At 44.5% G+C, this 20,156-nt stretch overlaps 1 protein-coding gene across 1 annotated transcript; it reads right to left on the bottom strand.

The window, feature by feature from the left end:
- Window positions 1-849: 849 nt before the first annotated feature.
- LOC140592091 (indoleamine 2,3-dioxygenase 2-like) lies at window positions 850-5,678 on the bottom strand. Its single transcript, XM_072714289.1, has 10 exons — window positions 5,290-5,678; window positions 4,521-4,616; window positions 4,166-4,285; window positions 3,437-3,555; window positions 3,082-3,096; window positions 2,753-2,852; window positions 2,486-2,603; window positions 2,156-2,207; window positions 1,826-1,968; window positions 850-1,605 (listed from the first exon to the last, which is right to left on the bottom strand). The coding sequence occupies exons 1-10, from the start codon at window positions 5,359-5,361 to the stop codon at window positions 1,271-1,273; spliced, it is 1,170 nt and encodes a 389-aa protein (XP_072570390.1). The 5' UTR covers window positions 5,362-5,678; the 3' UTR covers window positions 850-1,270.
- Window positions 5,679-20,156: the final 14,478 nt, after the last annotated feature.

The raw sequence follows: 20,156 nt of genomic DNA, 5'->3' as shown, positions 1-20,156 counted from the left end.
CTGCCTGGCCCCCAACACACACACACACACACACACACACACAGCAGTGGAGGAGCTGAGGGGACACCCCATGCCCATCATCGCAGGGGGCCTGTGATGAAAACTGGGCAGCATTTTTGTTTTTCATACCTTAACCAAACCTCCCTATATAATGATGTCCAGCACCATCACAGCCACAAAAGGGGGAGGGGGAGGAACGCAGTTTACCACACATTAAATAAGCACAACCCATCACCTAACATTTATTTTCTTAAAATAATAATCCACATAGTTTACTTCACTACCAAAATTCAACATGTTATTTTACCACATAATCCCCTGCCATCACACCAAACAAAATACCCCCTTCCGGCCTGCACCATATTGAAAAGTCCAATTACTTGGTACCCCATAAAACATCCACGTTTCACCATGGGACACTTTTGCTGGTTGCACCTTCCCTGGTAAGTTAGATAAACATCTGCAGAACTAACCTGTTCTTCACTTGAATCCATTCAACTAATCAATGAAACCATGGTATATTAAGCACCATGATGTCACTTGAATGTTACTATGGGTCCACCTGCTTGGGGTAAGCATTTTGCCCGGGTCAGGGCCATCACAGGGCCCACCGCAAAATTGCTTGGCCTTGACCAAATCATATTGATTTGAATTATGAACAGAGGCAATAATAAATGTCAGTTTCAGAATATACCCCATGACTGTATCACCAAAGACCTGCCAAGCCTGGATCTGTTGTTTCAGGGGATAATTCCTCCTCTGCCTGTGTGGGAGCAACATTTACTGTGATTTTCATTAAATTCTCGGGACAGATTTGTGAGATGCAACAGGACGACATTTAACTTAGTATAGTTTTCGGTATTTTAATGTTTCATGGGTTTATGAGAATACAGTGATTAACATTACTACAAACTCCTGCCAGTTGTCATGGTAATGGTGTGTAACTTGTACACTGACCTTCAAGCAAAAAGGATAGAGCACAGTGAATGTATTTTAACTTATTCATCAAGTGTGAGCTGCATGCATTGCTAGATTGTGTGGGCTATTTTGCCACAAAGTGCTGTTCTAGTGAACACAGTGTCACATTTTGAGCAAGGCACTTCTGAGAACTATTTGTGGATGTGTGCTCATAGTTTTGAGAAAATGAGACATTGAAATATGTATAATCTATTGAAAAAAACTGTTAAATATCTTCCAAGCTAGATAGAGAGGATAACTGTTAGCTGCCTGTCATGCTGTATGACTTTGGTTGGGCAGAGTGTAGAGCGCCTCATTCAGGGCTGATGAGGACATTCTTGGTCGAGTCCCGGACGCTCTTCAGGAAATGGAAGGCATCTGTGCCACCTGTGCCCTTCTCCTCCCTGGGGGTGGGGTCGCCCCTGTGTGCAGTCTTACTGGGTGCAGACACATAGCTGGTTACAGCCTGCAGGTGGTAGCATCGCAGGTCCACCAGGGCCTTAACACACTTGTCGTAGGTGTCGATGAGATCCTGCTCGCCAGAAGACTGCACGTACGAGCGCAAGGGGGTCCGATGCTGGAGGACCTCGATCAGCTGCCGGTGGGCTGGGGGCATGTAACTGCGGATATCCTTCAGGTAGCTGTCAGCTGAGAAGAAGCCAGAACAGTGAGACAGGAGCGTTAGAGCTGTGGCTGAAATACATTTACAGTAGGTTGTTGGATCCAAACTAACATGTATTTAAATAGTATATTAAATGTACTGGATTGTACAAATATTTGCCCTTCTTGCTTGTCTAGACATTTAACATCTGCCAATACTTTAATTAAAAAAAAATGAGGAAGGCCTTCAGTAACTCAGCAGGCTCACCTGAAGCTTCCACTTGTCTGACACCCAATAGAGCATCAAAACATTGGATGCTGGAGCTCTGGGCAGCGCTGCCCCCCCTCAACTGCCTTGTGAAGACCCCCTCATAGCATAGCCCATCAGGTAGGGCGGGGTTGTCCTTCCACCTGTGGCCAAGGAGTGACAACATCAGAGTTATGGTTCTCATGAAGCTTGAAGAACCCTCTACTAAATACTGGCTACGCCTTTGACTCTCATCTGAGTGTACTGGGAATCTGAATTGCCTTCAGCCTTTCCCATTCTCCTTTCTGGCATCACAAAGAATTTCTTTGTACTGCATTTCAAGAAGCTTACCCAGTAAAGAAGATCCGCAGTGTGCCATAAAAGACATTGGGCTCCACATGTTCTAAGAAATAAATAAAGAGGGCAATTAAAATTCCAGCAAACACGTTTTTTGTGAAAAGCAAAATTCCAAAGCAAAAATGGTGGAACAGAAAGTGAAGAAATGTTAAGTCTATAGATAAACAATGACAGCCTCCTGTAGCTGGGCTAACTCTGCTTTAGGGTGTCCAGTTACTGCCCGGAGCAGGACTGTAACCAACAGCACGCTAGATGATGATGACACCTAGTAGTTGGTTTGCCGTCTTTGATCATTTTCCACCTTAGGGGTGATTTGAGACTTACTGCGCATGAGTCCGAACATCTTCTTCATCTCCTCCAGAGATTTGTTCATCATCTCTAGGCCATCATGCACACCACGATTGTCCTGGGTCAGCATGGAGTTCATCACCATGGCAATTCCCTGAAGGAATGCAAATGTCTAACTTAACTCACAGCTTAAACACCACAGGCTTCAGCTGTCCCAGCAGACCATGGTGACATCTCCAGCAATTACACAGACATACACCTGCTGTCAGGTGATGCAGGCATTCCCAGGGGGACAGATCCTACCTCCATCCCTGTACATGCAGCCTGTTCCACCAGCAGGGAGACCAGGAAGAAGCCCCTGCATGATCCTTCCCCAGGAAACTTGAATATGGTGTCCAGGTTCCTTTTGGCCCATAAAAACACAAAACTCAAAACCTTTTCCCACGCCCACTGCACATACTGAGAACCAATTCTATAACTGCAGATACTAAGACATGATATTATATTATACTAAACGGCTTTATCCAATTCACATGACTTGTAGTTCATGTCCTCATACCACTTATACTGCAGGATCTTTTGCTCACACAGACACACACATGTTCAAAAATAGTTAACATATTAGAACTTACTCAATTTTGAACGGGCTGGTGAGCGGCAGAGATCAAAGGGGTTCATGACATAAGAGGAGCAGAGATGGAACATTAGTAACCGAAAACTTTCTGGGATTCTGCTTTTTGCATTCTGAGCGCAGGCATGTAACACAACGTAGCAACAAACAATATAGAAACAAATAACAATAGCATTTAAGAATATGGTAATCCTTACATTCCTTTCATCTCTAGTAAAACATTCACGATGGCACTAATGACAAACATAATGGCTATGAAGTATGACAAAATTATGAAGGGGTTGAGGGAGAGAGTGGAAAGGAGAGATATGGGGTGGGGGGGCACATAGCTAAACAGAAGGAGGGCATGAACAGACCCTGCAGGATCCCTCAGCTTCCAGTTAGCCAGCACACAGTCTGCATAGAGCAGGATGGGCGGCATGTCCAAGGCCTCCGACACTCTGCAGTACGGCTCAGCCAGCTGCCTGGGGAGCGTCTGCAGGCAGCAAACAGCACCAGCAACCGTAAGCCGTCTCTCTCACTTTCATTTTTACTCTTTTACTCAAAAAACTCACATAGATGGGGGTATGACAGGTGAAGGTATGACCTTTCTGGTCTAATCTTTCAAAGTTTCAAAAGCTTTATTGTGACGTGAACTTAGTACAACAAAATTCTTACCTGCATGCTGATTGAGCACAACACCAAATAAATGCAAAATTTACAAATAAATAAAGCAGCTGATGATGAGTAACAGTAAACAACAAAGAAAATAACATCACAGTAGACAAACCCTTAGCACATACATGCACTATAGAACCCTTAGAAATAGAACCTGGAAATAAAGGGCCAGAGTATTAATTATAGCAGGATCTGGCGTGCAGGTAGCTTTTGTTGAGGAGCCTGACTGACTGTAGGTTGTGGAATCTTGTGGTCCATCTCCTTAAGGTGGTATACTCTAAGCGATCTCGCAACACTTCCTCCTACCATCTCTTCTCTGAATTCCTCCACCTGCTACCATCCCCAGTCTGAACTAATCCTACTGTCATATGGCTCCACTCCTCCTCTTATTTTCCACCTTCTTCCTTCTTGGCCCCCATCTTACCCACCTTGACTGGCTGGTGCTCTCCTTCCTGCCACACATAGCCCATGGTAATGAAGCCCAGTGCCAGGTGTGCCAGCCTCTGTTCTCTGTGCCCTTCGAGATGCATGATGCTCAACAGCGGCATCTGGTGGCCAGAGGACAGACACAGGCTGCAGTAGGTCAACATTACCTCAGCATCTCTGCCAGCTGCCATCCATTTAACACCACTGCTGTCCTGGCTAACTCTTGGCGAGGTATTCAATACAAACAACTTCCATATCTGTCTGTACAATTAGCTTAAAGAATACGCCTGAACACTGACTTGTGTGCCATGCCACGGTCCTTAACCACAATGCCTCCTGGTGCTCGATGAGACTTACCTTATGGACCCTGTCCCAGAGCTGATGAGTTTGGATCAGGTGGGGGAGGTCCATGGCGATGCTCATCCATGGCTGGTAGTACTCTGGGAGATCAGTCTGAAAAGGACACAAATGAAGTGACCCATCATCTGCACTAAAGTCTGCTGTGACATCACCTGCACTCAAGAGGACATGCAGCTGTCACTTTACAGTCAATTTACTGCAGCTGTACATAGAAAATAGAAACAGCAAATCCCTTCCTGCAAAGTACTTGATATATTATATAATATAATATAATATAATATAATATAATATAATATAATATAATATAATATAGTAATAACGGGTAATGCAAGACTTAGACGTGCATTACCCGTTTTCAAACGCATGGCCGCAAACATAAAGAACCACTAATATCATACTTACTGCACATTTGGCTGACACGTTTGTAATTAAAGGCATTGTTTTTATATTTATGAGCCAAAAACACAGTCCTGCACTGATCACACATTTTGCTCTGACGTGACCAAAGCCACCGTAGTTATTGGAAAACAGCTGGCTAGTGGCTCACTGACATGGAAATAGTGACTGATACCGATATTTGTGCCTAATATCGCAATACTGATAACCGGCTAACTTCTCTGGCACTTGCCTGGTGCCGATGTAGGAAATTAATGCTGACCCTTCGAAACAAATAGACTCAGAAATTCAACAGCACCTTGGTATGATTAACATATAATGTACTGTATTACAATATAATTAATATACACACACACATTGTGATTCTTACCATTGGATTGTCCAGGACAAAGCCCTTGGTCCTGGACACATGGAAAGATTCCAGTTGGATTTCAGGTTCCATGGTAGTGATGACAATGTCTGAATGCCTGCTGCTGCATCTCCCTCTTATATCATTAAGAAAAAGCTGTGCCCCCCCCACCCCCTCACCTGACTATGACCCACTTTCAGTTTCTGTCTTACTCTGACTAGCGATATTATTAGATTGCTTGGGTAAAGGAATCCGGTGAGATTGGTCATCTATTCCCGGAAGGGCCAGCTACTCAGTGCTCATTCAATATATCTTCACTGACCATGCCTTCCTGCCAATGGGTTGTATTAAGTTACATGCATATAACGTCACGATTTGTGCGTAGCGGCCATTTTACAAGGGAATGTCGGCGATGTCCGTCGCACAGATGCATAAAGTTCTGTATTTCTTTTCAATGTTAAAGAAAATTTCATATAAACGAAATGTTTAGCGAGTGCTCAGGGCTATGAAAAGCTGTATTTTGTTCAGGCAAATGGGACTGAGGCATTTCTTCATTTCATTTGAAGGAATTAAGTAATCTACCACACAGTTAACCATAAAGTGTAAATGCAGGCGCAATGAGGCACCGTAACGCTTCCTTAAATTATCATAATGTGTGAATTCCCAGCTTTGTCTTTCAGTAGGGTGCCGAACATAAACTCAAAGAATACAACCTTATTGTAGATATACACTCAAAAAATACAACCTTATTGTATTTGTGAATGTGCTTTGCATTGGGTTGACACAGTGTCCTATCTAGTGCCCACAGCCTCTGGGATAAGGTCTGGACTAACCCCCCCCCACCTAACCCTGAATATGAAAGATATATAATGGATAGATATATAATCTGAAAAAAACATTTCAAATTAAAGAGACAAATTTCACAGCATGCCAACAAATTCTACATCAAACATGGATCATAAAACTGCTGAACATCCTCTCAATAAAAAACTACAGTGATGTGAAAATGAAAGGATGCTCATTCATTTCTGTGGTTCTACATAAAAAGAAAGACATCTCTAGTGACAGATTGTCACACCTCCCCCTTGTGAGAATATCGGCTCGGTCACAAAGAGAGCCGCACCTGTCTAACTTCCTTTTTAATCCTGGGTGACCTCGCAGATGATGCGAGAAATTATCATTCCCATGTGATCACTTACTGAGCACTTTCTCCTGTACAGCCCTGACCCGAACTGCCCTTTCTGTTCCTGTCCCTGCTCATCAGCCCGGGATCCCTGCCCCGTGTCAGAACCTGACTAGAGTCCCCGTCACCGTGGGATCGATTTCTCTGGCTACCAGACATTTCTGCTCCATGACTCAGACACCGTCTCTGTCTTCCGATTCTGCTTTTGCTGCCTCAGTTTAAATAAAGCCCAGCTTTTCCTGGCATTGACTTCTGCTCAACTGACTTCTGTTGTGACAGAGATAACAGATAACAGACAGAATGCTGCTTTGTCTTCCTTTTTCCCAGTTTCTTAAGTATTCTGTATAAAAGGTGCAGCAATGTATTACATCACAGCCATGTAAAGCTCCTTAGGGCAGTTCAGTTGTGAATCAGAATTAATTGAACTAAATTAACATGCAGAAAAGAATTACTTCAACTTATTGCTGCTAGAGATGGTTCTTCATGCTATGTACTTACTTGACATACAGAAATCTGTTTTGTGTCCCGATATATAAAACTGCAGAATTCACAGAGGGTGCAATTACTTTTTCACTGTACATTTTATACACACATTTCATTTATGCGTCTTGGCATTTGTGGAAGATTGCGTGAGGCAGCTGCTGAGTCCTGGGATGAGGCCCGATACACCGTGTGCTACACAACTTTTGCGAGCAGATACTGTGGCAGGTGTTTCCAGTGTTTAGTCCAGCCTGGGGGAGGGGGGGGGGGGCACATTCCCGATATGGTGAAGATTTCTCACTTCTTCCAGTTACTCAAGCCCAGTCTGAGGACTCGACTCCCAGTTGGCACACGCAGTGAAAGGTCAAGGGTATTAGGAATTTTTTTGCCACTGACATCTTTTGCCCCACTGTGTTGGAGGCAGTGGAGCAGACCTCTGAGGCTCTAGATGAGGTATCGGTGCAGGTCTGAGGAGAGTAAGGCTGGGGTTGGACACCATTGAACTGTAGTGCAGTGTAATGCCCAGAATGTCTAGCTACTCCTCTGGATATATGACATAGTAAAGAACCATGTGTTTGTTGCCATCATCCTGAAGTGGTTCCCTCTGAAGCGACCCAAGCTTTGCTTGAATTACATAGCAAAGATTTGTTTATCGATACTGATACATCAGTCAGGGATGTTTCCAGGCCTTAAACACATGCACACACACACACAGACACACACACACACACACACACGATTAAGTATCTGCATCATTGTTGGTAGTCTCCATTCATTTCTATGGGCATAACCCTTACCCAACTTTAATCTTTACCACGAGTCACCAAACAAAATGTAAGTCTTTTGACATTTTTGATTGCATTTGTTACATTTGCAGCATTTGGCAGACGCCCTTAGCCAGAGTGACTTATATAAGTGCTTAGAAGTCTCGTCACTGAATATATTCTGATTCTGGTTCAATAGAACCTGTCTAAGAATACTATCACTCTAAAAACTCTATTGGGAAGAAATACAATTGTTTTTATAATGAGTATCATCCTGGAAGAGCTAATCCAAGTACTGCCAGATTCCATCCGTCTATATTATGTGCAAATTACCCCAAGAAGCAGGTGACGTCCTGTACAGGCTGCCAGCCAAACATGATGATCATTTTTAACCACACAATTACACAACTGCTCTTTACATTTATTCTTTGCCAGTTTTTAAGAATATTTTATTCTATTTTGTAATATTGGTGGAAAACTCATGTGGGAAGAATGACAAAGATTATACTGTATTATTTCATGAAAAATTTTATGACATAGACAATGTGACTTGGTACTTAGCCATCTCTCAGATTTGACTTTCCATGTCGGCCCGAGGAGGATGGGCTCCCCCTTTGAGTCTGGTCCCTCCCAAGGTTTCTTCCTTCTTGGGAATTTTTCCTTGCCACTGTTGCCTCTGGCTTGCTCACTGGGGGCTTTGGGCAGGGATGCTGTAAAGCGCTTTGAGACTTGCTGCTAATCTTTAGCCATATGACTGAACATAACAAAAAGAGGTCAGACTTTGCTTCAATCTGATTTTATTAGACGTCTTTACACAAAACAGACGCGTTTTGGCGTAATACCTTCTTCAGTGAGCTACTGACCACGTGCAGTTCCCATTTAAAAAGATTCATCCCTGTGGGACAACCAATGATACCAGAACAAGTGTAAAGGTCACCACCAGGGCATCAGCAGGCCACAGCGCAAATAAGTGGGTTTACAGTAAATTGCTGCCAAAAGTAATCGGCAATATGTATATTATAGATCATATGACATCATAAAAAACAGTTTATGGAAAAATCCTGTCATTTGGTGCTACTGTAATTAAGGCAATTTTATGATTATCTTAATACTAGTTTGCCTTCCATAAAATTTACTTTAAAATTTGTCAATAATGTTATATAATTATAGATGTATTAGTGGGACAACCAATAGCCTACCATTAAACTCCAGTGTGAACAGAAAGCTGGGTGGTGTCAAGTCTCAAAGGAGGAATAGTCCATTACAGCTGGACAGGGGGCAACTTTGTCTATCCTGAAAACTGTTGGTAAAAATGCAAATAATTGATCCCTGTGGGGAAATTCTCTTTACACCTCCCCCAACTTGCTCTTTGTAGGGATGATTATGCTGGCTGTGAAAGGCAGCCACCTGTTGTGGCACCCAGGGAGCTGGGGGTTAAGGGCCTCGCTCAAGGACCCACAGATGTGCCTAAGCCAGACTCAAACCAGTAACCTACCGGTCACAGGCTTAGCCCACTGAGCCCCATGCTGCCCCCAAGGCAAGTAACACATATTGCTATAATATAAATGATCATTTATCTTATATCCATAAACCTTTGGAAATTCTGTCTTCATGAGGCCCCTAGTTTTCGGGAGCCCCAGGCAGCTGCCTGCACCGGCCTTATGGTCAGCCACCCCCACCCCACCCCCCGCCTGGAAGCACACATAAAACAGCAGTAACTGTCCAGCTGTCATGAAGGTTGAATGATTTCCGAACCACTCCCTTCACAGAGTACATTGAAGAGCTGTCTGACATAATGACGTCTGACTAGACTTATGGTGACCATTATAAATCACACCTTCATGCCGACATATTTCTGCCAACTTTGTCTTTTCTTATGGCAACTAATGAATGACTCATTTTTTTCTCCATCGGCACCCCGCCCCCCCTTGGGGTTTATCATGATGTATATCTGTTAGAACCAACCAGCACAGAGTTAGAAAGAGAAAGTGAAAGCCTGATGATACAGTATATTCTTGGAAGCCTTAAGCTGATTCTGGGAAGAGGGATATTTCATAGGCAAAGCTACGGTCAGCATTGACTGCTGGGGTCATATTATGTTCTGCTCTGGCTCATGCTGGACATGCTGAGGATTTTCGGAGTACCTTGTTCTCCCCGCAGCGGGTGCCCTCGTTAATCATGCCCGGGTCTGGCACGTCCGAGCCCAGCAGGAAATCCACCCCCCAGCACTTGGTGCCGGCGATGGGCGTCTGGATGATGGAGGGCTCGATGCCGAACACAGTGACCAACTGCACGTTTTCGCACTGCAGCTTCCCGCACATGGCGTTCCTGGAGCAGAGACGGCAGTAGAAGCACTGCAGCCCACTCACAGCAGACATGTGCAGGTAATTCCTGCCCAGCCGCCGCAGCACTAACAGCCTCAGCTGGTGCTGGCGTTTCTACATTCACAGACATTATTCTTCAGTCACCTTCCAGTCCATCAGCTGCCTTCAGGAAATATGCCAGCTTTTCAGGTCCAAGACTATTACATGACTTTGGTGACTTTGGTGACTTTGGTTATAAGCGCTGTTGTAAGCACATATCACTACAAGGGGTTGCTGTTTAAACATAGAGCAAGCTCTACCAGAACAGTCTTCAACTGTGGACGTGAAACACAGCGCGCATCCACACACACTCCAGCAATGAGGAGTCGGCCTACTTGAAGGAAGTGGAGAACCTGGAAAGGTGGTGCCAGGATAACAGCCTCCAACTGAGCGTCACCTGAAAGTGGGACTACAGGAGGCCACCTGGCTACATCAACGGTGCTAGAGTGGAGAGGATGAGCACTTTCAAGTATCTCAGCTTCCATGTACATGAGGACCTCAACCTAGTCCAAAGACACACACGCTCTGGTCAGCAAGGTGAGGCAGCAGCTCTACCATCTGAGGTCACTGAGGAGGTTTAAGGTCTCTCCTGCTGTCCTAAAGACCTTCTACTCGGCTGCTGTAGAGAATAAACTGACCATGAGCATTACATCATGGTTCGGGAACTACTCTGTAAAGGACCGGAAAGCCCTGCAGAGGGTGGTTAGAGCAGCTGAGCACTGCACCAAATCTGCCCTGATCTCCCTACAAGACATTTACACCAGCCGCTGTAGGACCAGAGCAATAAAAATCTTCAAGGACCCCTCCCACCCCAATAACTCTCTGTTCTGCCTTTCTGTTCCGAGGCAAATGGTTCTGTAGCCTTATGACCAGAACTGAAAGGTCAAAGAGGAACCTTTTCCCCAGGTCATAAGGCTCTTAAACCAGGACATGTCTCAGTGCCACTAGGTCTCCCACTGGACTCTACAGTGACTCTTCAGTCACTGTAACACTGAAAACACACTGTGCACACTGTGTACATCTGCCCATTATCCCATGAGCACTGTTTACATTCAGTTCATACTGTCTAAATTGTCTGTACATTTCTCAGGTCTCTTACACATTGCACTTAAATTGCACAGCACAATCACTTTGACCGTGTCACTTGTATTTAGATTTTGTACAGCTGAATATATTTTGTATATTTTTTATTTGTATTGTTATCTTTATATTTTATTATTCTCTTATTATGCACAGCTGCTCGGAGTGACCAGAGTCACATTTCACTACATATTGTATGTGTACAACTGTGTTTGTGACAAATAAACCTCTTGAACCTTGAATGACCAAACCCCTACCCAGCCTTAACCTTAACCATAAGCAACCAAACCAAGTACAAGACTTTTGGCATTTTTAGTTTTTTGATTGCAATCACAGATCTTTTTGGGGACCTGAATAATGGTTTCCATAACAGGGTTTTATTACATGGAAGGGAACATTTGGCCCCTACAATATAATATAAGCATAATCCACACACACACACACACACACACACATACTGTATATACACAGAGTGACAAAAAAAAGCACCCACACGGACTGGTGGAAACGAAGCACATGGTGAAAGGTCATGTGACTGTATCGCAATGATTATAATATCAGATCAAACGGACAGCAGAGTTGGCTGCTGGTCCCATGTCAGTAAGGTGTGGCACCCTTTACCCCTCCAGGCCTCGATACATGCAGTGATATGGTGCGGAAGGGAGTCGTACAGCCGTTGGGTCTCAGTTAATGTCTGAGCTGATCCCACACATGTTTGACTGGGGAAGGACTGGGGGATCTGGCTGGCCATGGGAGGACCTCAACATGATGCAGGCAGTCCATAGACACATGTGCCATGTCTTTATTAAAAGACTGTACCAGGGCGCTGTCTCAGGAGGGGTAAGACATGCGGACGCAGGACGTCACTGACGTAGCGCTGTGCTGTCAGGGTCCCCTGAATCACCACCAGAGATGACCTGAAGTCGTACCCTATGGCTCCCCAGACCATGATGCCAGGAGTAATGCCAGTGTGTCTCTCTACAGCATTGGCAGGATTGGTCCTCTCCCCTCGGCACAGCCATATATGCACATGACAGTCATCTGATGGCAGAACTGAGATGGCGCTGAACATGGTCCGGCGCCATTCCACATCAGTCCGTGCCTCCCGGTTACGGCGTCATTCCAAACACAGCCGTCTCTGCGCCGATGTTAATGGCAGCCTACACTTAGGACGGTGAACCCGTAGTCCAGCTGATGCCAGTCGTCGAGACACGGTGCAGGATGACATGAGGTGCTGTAGACTGTAGAGATCTCAGTAACTGTGTCTGGAGGGCAGGAGCAGATGTCATGAGGTTGTGTGATGCTTGCCGCACGGTACGATGAACCATCACTGGAGTTGATGTCCCTTATTTCTTCAGATCGAAAGGGCCGACCGTAGACATCACCACTCCACCAGGTTAGCATCTCCTAATCTACGATATGTTATCATGTATTCATTTCAGGTTTCCCTGTAGATAATTATACATCCTTTTTCACTCCAGGTTTCTGCCAGTCTGCTTGTACAGCTTTTTAGTGTTATGTACAGATCCACTCACACAATTTAATTTATTATCACTTTATTAATCATTGTAACAGACAGTTTGTGTGGTGGGCCCTTTTTAAATAAAAGCAATTCTTTATAAATAGGAGCAGAAATTCCACATTTATTTACAGTGCACTGCCAGTGACAACCAGCAGCCGCACAGACAAGGGAAGTTGACAGTTTACATGACATTCACACTTGGGGTTAGACGCTATCGAAAACACACGCAATCCAACGTGAATGCACAGTTACACACATTAAATAACACGATGACACGTATAATCCACGTTGGTAATCTGAATGATCTGCCGTCTTGACTGGCCATGCAGCATCACAATATGTTGTCTGAATTACAGATTAGTGTAGTCAGGAATGGAGGCTAGCATCACATCCATTTGTTACATTGCGACGAATCTTTTATTAAACAAAGTAAGTTGTACAATATGCTTTTAAAAAGATGTTTTGCCCTTTTAGCACAAAATATATAGTAATAATAGAAGTACCATTAAAATGTAACTAGATGACCTTCTCAACACAAACACACCATTTGTTTCGCAGTCAAGCTCAGTTGCATCGCATCAATGCATTGCTTACGTTTACCAGTCTCTAAACACAATACACAAACTGTCGCAGCTGCAGCCATCAATGCCTCATTCTTCAGATGCCTTTTCTTCAGCATCTGAAGACCCTGGTACTTAGATGGTTTCAGTGACAATCTCTCTTACAAGTGGAGGTCAAAAAATGACTGGCTCACCCCTCACCACGATCAGGCATCACCTAACAATCACAGATCAGTTCGTCCCGAATGGACATACAGTAACAGCGTCACCACCCCACAAGAGGCATTCTGCTAACGTTTCTCACGATGTGAGATTTACAGATAATTCTTGCTATGGGAATCCTAGGCGTGATGCATCAGCAGGCATGTCGTACATGAATACTGTGAGAAGAGGGTCCCATGCTTATCACCATGACAAATAAATGTAAAAATTCGGCTGTGTAGATAAAAAAGTAAATTCACTAGCATATCTCTCATGCTATTACTACTGCGTAACCTTTACAAATTAACAAGGGATCTGATTTGTTTACTAGAACAAGAGCATTTGTTGTTCTTTAAAAAAAAAAAAAATTATGATTCAAGAACTCTCTGATCTGGTTAAAAAAAACAATTAACTGATGCTGTGAACTAAATATTAAACAAAATGCTCTGTGTCTGTATGGGGTGGGGGGTTGGGCGGGGGGGGAGTGAGCATTGGTCATTTTTGCATGAATGAATGAAAGTGCCCCCTCTTTGATGTTCGAAGTAAGTAACCAAAGATCATGCAAAAAAACTCCCACCTATTTGAGTTTGTGCATGTCACTGTTAGAGTATCCCCGGAGGAAGAGCCCAGACTGGAGTCTGAAACTCAAAAAAGTTGGAAAAATACTGTCAAAGATGGTATTTATCCTTTTATAGTATTTATCCATGTTATGTGGCTGTTATTAAGTCTGTTCTCATGCTACATGAGCAGAAAATATTTTATCTCTGCATTAAAAGTAAAGTAAACAAATATATGGGGTGTAAATTACATGAGTGCTTTATATTAATTACTGCACCTTCATAATGCAATCATTATGCATTCATAAAACATTCATACTGTCATGGGTCCGAACGGCACGGGAACGGGGCATGATGCACAAATAAGGAGCGGACGACCCACTTGCGGCTCCAGGAACAAGAGGGGTTTATTAAATTAAACAGAAAACACTACAAACAGAACTAAACCAAAAAAAAAAGGACCACGAGGGGTCAAAACTAAAACAGGGAGGAATTAACTAGACTAAATAACACACAAGGAAAACTAACTAGCATGACACCAAGGTAAACTACAATCAAGGGGAAAACCAGAGACAAGCTTAGACAAGGGCATAGACGACGTAGACCTCAGAGACACGAGCGTAGACCTCAGAGACACGAGCGTAGACCTCAGAGACACGAGCGTAGACCTCAGAGACACGAGCGTAGACCTCAGAGACACGAGCGTAGACCTCAGAGACACGAGCGTAGACCTCAGAGACACGAGCGTAGACCTCAGAGACACGAGCCGCGATGAACCAGCGGGGAACAGAACAAAGGCAGGAACTAATATACTACGGGGGTAATGACTAACACAGGGCAGGTGAGGCTGATTAACAAAGACTAGGGAAACAGGACACAGGTGAAACCAATTAACTCAAAGACACTAACAATCAGGGAAACTAAACACTAACCAAGGAAGCATATAGCAACACACAGAAGGCACATAGGTAATAACATAAGCAGGGGAACAAGAAACAAAACCAAAACCAATTACAAAGCAAACACCAGGAATAATTAAGCATAAAGGAAAACACCAGGGAGCTAAATACAAAAACAGAGGAGGCGGGATTCGAACTCACAACAAGAGGGAACTCAGGACCGAGGGGCAAACAGACAGCAGATGCTTAATACATTGAGCCACGAGACCAGACAAGTGACAGGGGAGAAACAAGGACTCACGTATGGACGGGATGACCAGCACCACCTGCTGGTCAAACGGGGAAGGGGCACGGAAGGACCACAGCGGGAGGCCGACCCTGACACATACCTTAAAATGCTAACATATCTTATCAGCTTTAAAATACATTAGTAATAAGCATTATATAATTGTAATGTTTGTTATTATAATATAATATATATTAAAACTCTTAAAGTATGCTAGGATATGCTTACATGCTGCTTATGAATGCATTATGAAGCTGCACTGAATGTTCTATGAATGCATTATAAAGCCATTATGAAGGTGCAGTTAATGTAAAGCGTTAAATATTTCATAAACCAGGCTTTTTTTGTACATGAATTGTATAAAAACAGGTTTATGTAAGTATTGAGACTTTTGGGGGAGGAAATCCATTGACATTTCACATTAGATCACAGATGCTGTGGCTGGCAGGGAGACAGAGGAGAGCAGGGTTCAGGTACAGAGTTCAGGGGAATCAGTTCTGCTCCTCCTTCATCCTCCAAGCAGACTCTCCACAGGGCCAGAGAGAGCATGTGCAGCTGGCTTGCCTTTATGGCTTTAAGTTGCATTGGGAAAGACGGCAGGAAACAATCATTGCCGTAGGTTTGTATGGTGTTCATCGCCCCCTGCTGGTACATGATAGATTCCTGATTGTATCGCAATGGTTTTTACAAATTAATTTTTACTCTGAGGAACTGCAAAACTGATTGTTTTACAGTTCCTCACTGTAAATTTGTATTTTGTATTTTAAATATAAAATTATATTTTGTATTGAATGATTATGTAATTTGTATCAAAATACTTTTTTTTACTTCCCCCTGAACTGTATAAGTGATGATGTCACATACGCACATGGCCGCCTTCGGTGTGATGGGATATATCTTAGATATTTCAGCATGGTTGTTCTTTTGTCTAGATTCATATTTGCGCCGTACCTCATTAAGCAGTGAAGAGCTGTCACTCACATGGAAGACCAGTTCAATCTGTGTGCTGGTGTAGGAACAGATCAAGCAGGACGACGTACAATGGAAATTTCTGAAATGTCTTTTTAAAATACAAATTACTGTAGCTTATTTTTATACATTGTGTTGTTGCTGTACTTTGCAGTTTATTTCAATACTCTTACAGGTATGGTATATTGTACCAATTTTCATTTTGATGTATTTTTCCCCATCTCTGGTTGTATAGTATCACACACAGCAGATAGTGGGTCAGAAAAGTGCTGCATTAGAACTTTATTAAACATAGCTGACTGTGACAACCACAGAGAGCACTCCTCCACAGTGTCTTGTCTGCATATGAGTAAGATGTTTTTATATTATCATGGGATGAGGATGTTCCTGTATGGTGTTAGCAAGGCATAGGTGCTGCATTGCAGCAATATCACAATAGCTAACTGAATTGCAACACGCATGAAGCATTTTCATGCATGCATGCATACACATATCTACTTATGAGCTGTGCTCTCAGGTAAGCAAAGTAATGAAATCTGCTCAAGAGCCTCCAAGTGCTCGTCTAGTGCCTTTCAACTGCTGCCCTGTGCACTACTTACCCGAAACGTTTATTAATAGCAGTGCTTTTTGTGCGACACTGCTTTCCTGTGTATGTCTATGTGAAAGACACTCCCTGATAAGTGAAATGGCTCACTGCTGTGGGACCAGGCCTGCTTATTTACATACTAATGGTGTTGGCTGAAAGGTGGGGAGCTGGCCTCGCTCATCCTGAATCTCTGGAAACTTTCCATTGTTATAGATTAAGTTATTTCTAAACAGTTTCTAAACTGGCAGACCGGGCCCTGGGCCCAGAGATCCAAGGGCCCCCCAACCCCCCAGCTGGGGCCCCAACAGAGCCGGAAGGGCCAGGCCCCGGAGGCAACCGCCGAGAGTGAGGCAGCACACACCAGAGCATCCAGCCCCGGACATCGAGAACCCCCAACGCATCGGCAGCCGGGGGCCTCATCCACCGGCAGGGAGTGTGGGGGGGGGGGGGGGATGGCAACAGAGCCTGAGATGTTATTCCAGGTGGAGTGTAAGACCCAACCTGACACATGCGTATAGACAAACAGGCGTACACATACACAAGCATACGTTCCCACCCTCATGCGCACATAACGCAAATCTACTGGCATCTTGATGTGGTGAAACACTGCCCCCATGTGTTCACATTACTGAACAGCATGCACCTGCAGCTTGGTATCTACAGACTTTCATCTGTCCCTGAATGGTCAGGAGAAAGAAAGTTGTGGGGAATCAAAGATACTGCACTTTCACAACTGCCGTTGCACCATTGGATAGCTTGCCAAATAAAAGTTCTTAAACTGGCCGTATCAATACAGCACGTCTGTATCGATATGTGTATTGTCTAAGAGTATGTCACGATATTTTGCTGTATTGATTTTTCGAGCACGGCCCGAATCACCACCCACTGAGCGATTAAAAAGGCAAAGAAAAAAAATTCAGCCAGATGATTTCGATCAAGGTTTCAGGGAGGAGAAAAGTAAGTAACATACCCTTTGAAGTTGATAAAGTTAAGAATGTGAATTTGGTTAAGAACAATAATATTGTAAATGAGCCTGAGATCAATGGGCCTGAGAGCAATGGGCCAGAGAGTGGCGGGCCTGAGAGGGGCGGGCCTGAGAGAGGCAGGCCGGAGAGTGGGGGGCCTGAGAGGGGCGGGCCTGAGAGGGGCGGGCCTGAGAGGGGCGGGCCTGAGAGAGGCAGGCCGGAGAGTGGGGGGCCTGAGAGGGGCGGGCCGGAGAGTGGCGGGCCTGAGAGTGGCGGGCCTGAGAGGGGCGGGCCGGAGAGTGGCGGGCCTGAGAGTGGCAGGCCTGAGAGGGGCGGGCCGGAGAGTGGGGGGCCTGAGAGGGGCGGGCCGGAGAGTGGCGGGCCTGAGAGGGGCGGGCCTGAGAGTGGCGGGCCTGAGAGAGGCGGGCCGGAGAGTGGGGGGCCTGAGAGGGGCGGGCTTGAGAGTGGCGGGCCTGAGAGAGGCGGGCCGGAGAGTGGGGGGCCTGAGAGAGGCAGGCCGGAGAGTGGGGGGCCTGAGAGGGGCGGGCCGGAGAGTGGCGGGCCTGAGAGTGGCGGGCCTGAGAGGGGCGGGCCGGAGAGGGGCGGGCCGGAGACTGGCAGGCCTGAGATCAATGGGCCTGAGAGGGGCGGGCCGGAGAGTGGTGGGCCTGAGATCAATGGGCTTGAGAGGGGCAGGCTGGAGGGTGGCAGGCCTGAGATCAATGGGCCTGGGAGGGGCGGGTCAGAGAGTGGCGGGCCTGAGAGTGGCAGGCCTGAGATCAATGAACCTGAGAGCGACGGGCCTGAGATCAATGGGCCGGAGAGTGGCAGGGCTTGAGAAATTTTGACTTATCTCAAAATAATAAGAAACTCGCAATCACATGCGTGTGTGTTTGGCAGCTTATATAAGTCATTATTTTGAGATAACTTAATCGAAATTTCGAGATATTAAGTAATTATTTTGAGATATCAAGTCATTATTTTGTGATAGTCGTTATTTTGAGATAAGTTGTTATTTTGAGATAACTAAGTCGTTATTTCGACTTAAATTATCGTTTTTTTTACCACGCTGGCAGAAACGGGCTTCCATACGTTTTCAAACTTGCCAGTATGTCGTTTTAAAATCTCGCAACAGAAAATATTATCATTTACATAACTAAAGAAAAATATACCAGTCGTTTTAAAAAATACAGAATGTGGCCACTAGGTGGCATTCAGCTGACGTCACTCCTAACTACCACCCTAACTACAAACAGCAAGAGTTGAGAACAAGCAAGAAAACCATCACTTATCTATCACATAACTTTGCTGTGTTCATAATAATAATAATAATAATAATAATAATTGTATTTAAGTGTGGTCAGAAATTTATAACCATGAAAATACCAAGGGCTTAATGAAAATTAATTTATTAATTATTTGATCATTGTTGACACACTACAGCACGTAACAGTGAAATGTGTCCTCTGCATTTAACCCATATGTAACATAGCAGGGGGCAGCTAATTCAGTGCCTGGGGGCAATACTTTACTCAGGGTACCTCAGCGGCTCTTTGCTGGTCAGGGATTTGAACCTTTCAATCTTCCAAACAAAAGTGCATTTCCATAACCATCAAACCACCACCACCCTGAAGATGTCTGCTATCCTCATGGCTGCTTCTACTTCAGTATGAATTATTGTAGGTGGCAGTTTTCACAAAGTACTTGTGGTTCAGGATCTTATATTAATCAAATGTGTTGAGCCTGTCTTTGAAAGAGGTTTTCTTGAGTGTATGTAACCACACCATTGCACCACACTCTTTCCCTTTTGAACTCTAAGGTTTGTATTTTGTACATTTTGCAAATGCTCCGACAATAGTTGGTTGTACATGGGTCTGACTGGACTTCCAACCTGAAATACCTGGGGCTGAACCTGATGGTGGATTAGACTTGCTGATCTTTCTGAATTCAGCTGCACTGGTGAGCTCTCAAGTGAGAGTATAGATTTGTGGTGCCACCATCTTTTGTTGTGGTGTCTTTTTGGCAAATGCAACAAGTGACTTAGTTCAAATTTGCCGGCTCATCCTTTCTCATTTTGTTTAAGACCAAGAAACTGCCAGACAACTGCAGTAGCCTTTTTCTTCATGACCAGGTCAGCCATCTTTGTTTTTTTCAGCTCGCTTAACGTGTGTTTGACAATCAACGTGCCAAAGTTCAAGCGATATTGTTGGTCAAGGTTGTTGACATTGCCATGATAATTTCAACATATGGCCCAAACATACTACTACATGTGTACTGTGTACTGTGACTCTGAGTACTCTGTGACTGTGACTCTTTATACTCAACTGGTTGAAAGTAAATCATGGTCTGGATTTTTACTTTCTGGACCTGAAATTGCCACCTCTGGTTAATTGGAGGATCAGCCCCAAGAACCGTGGACCCAGAGATGTCCAATGGCGGAGCCGGAGGATCAGCCTTAAACAGCTGCTGAAAG

Source organism: Paramormyrops kingsleyae, chromosome 7, assembly GCF_048594095.1.
Source record: "Paramormyrops kingsleyae isolate MSU_618 chromosome 7, PKINGS_0.4, whole genome shotgun sequence".
NCBI classification, from domain to species: Eukaryota; Metazoa; Chordata; class Actinopteri; order Osteoglossiformes; family Mormyridae; genus Paramormyrops; species Paramormyrops kingsleyae.
The sequence above is the reverse complement of the archived record's forward strand: the minus strand, read 5'-3'. Positions and strand labels throughout refer to the sequence as shown.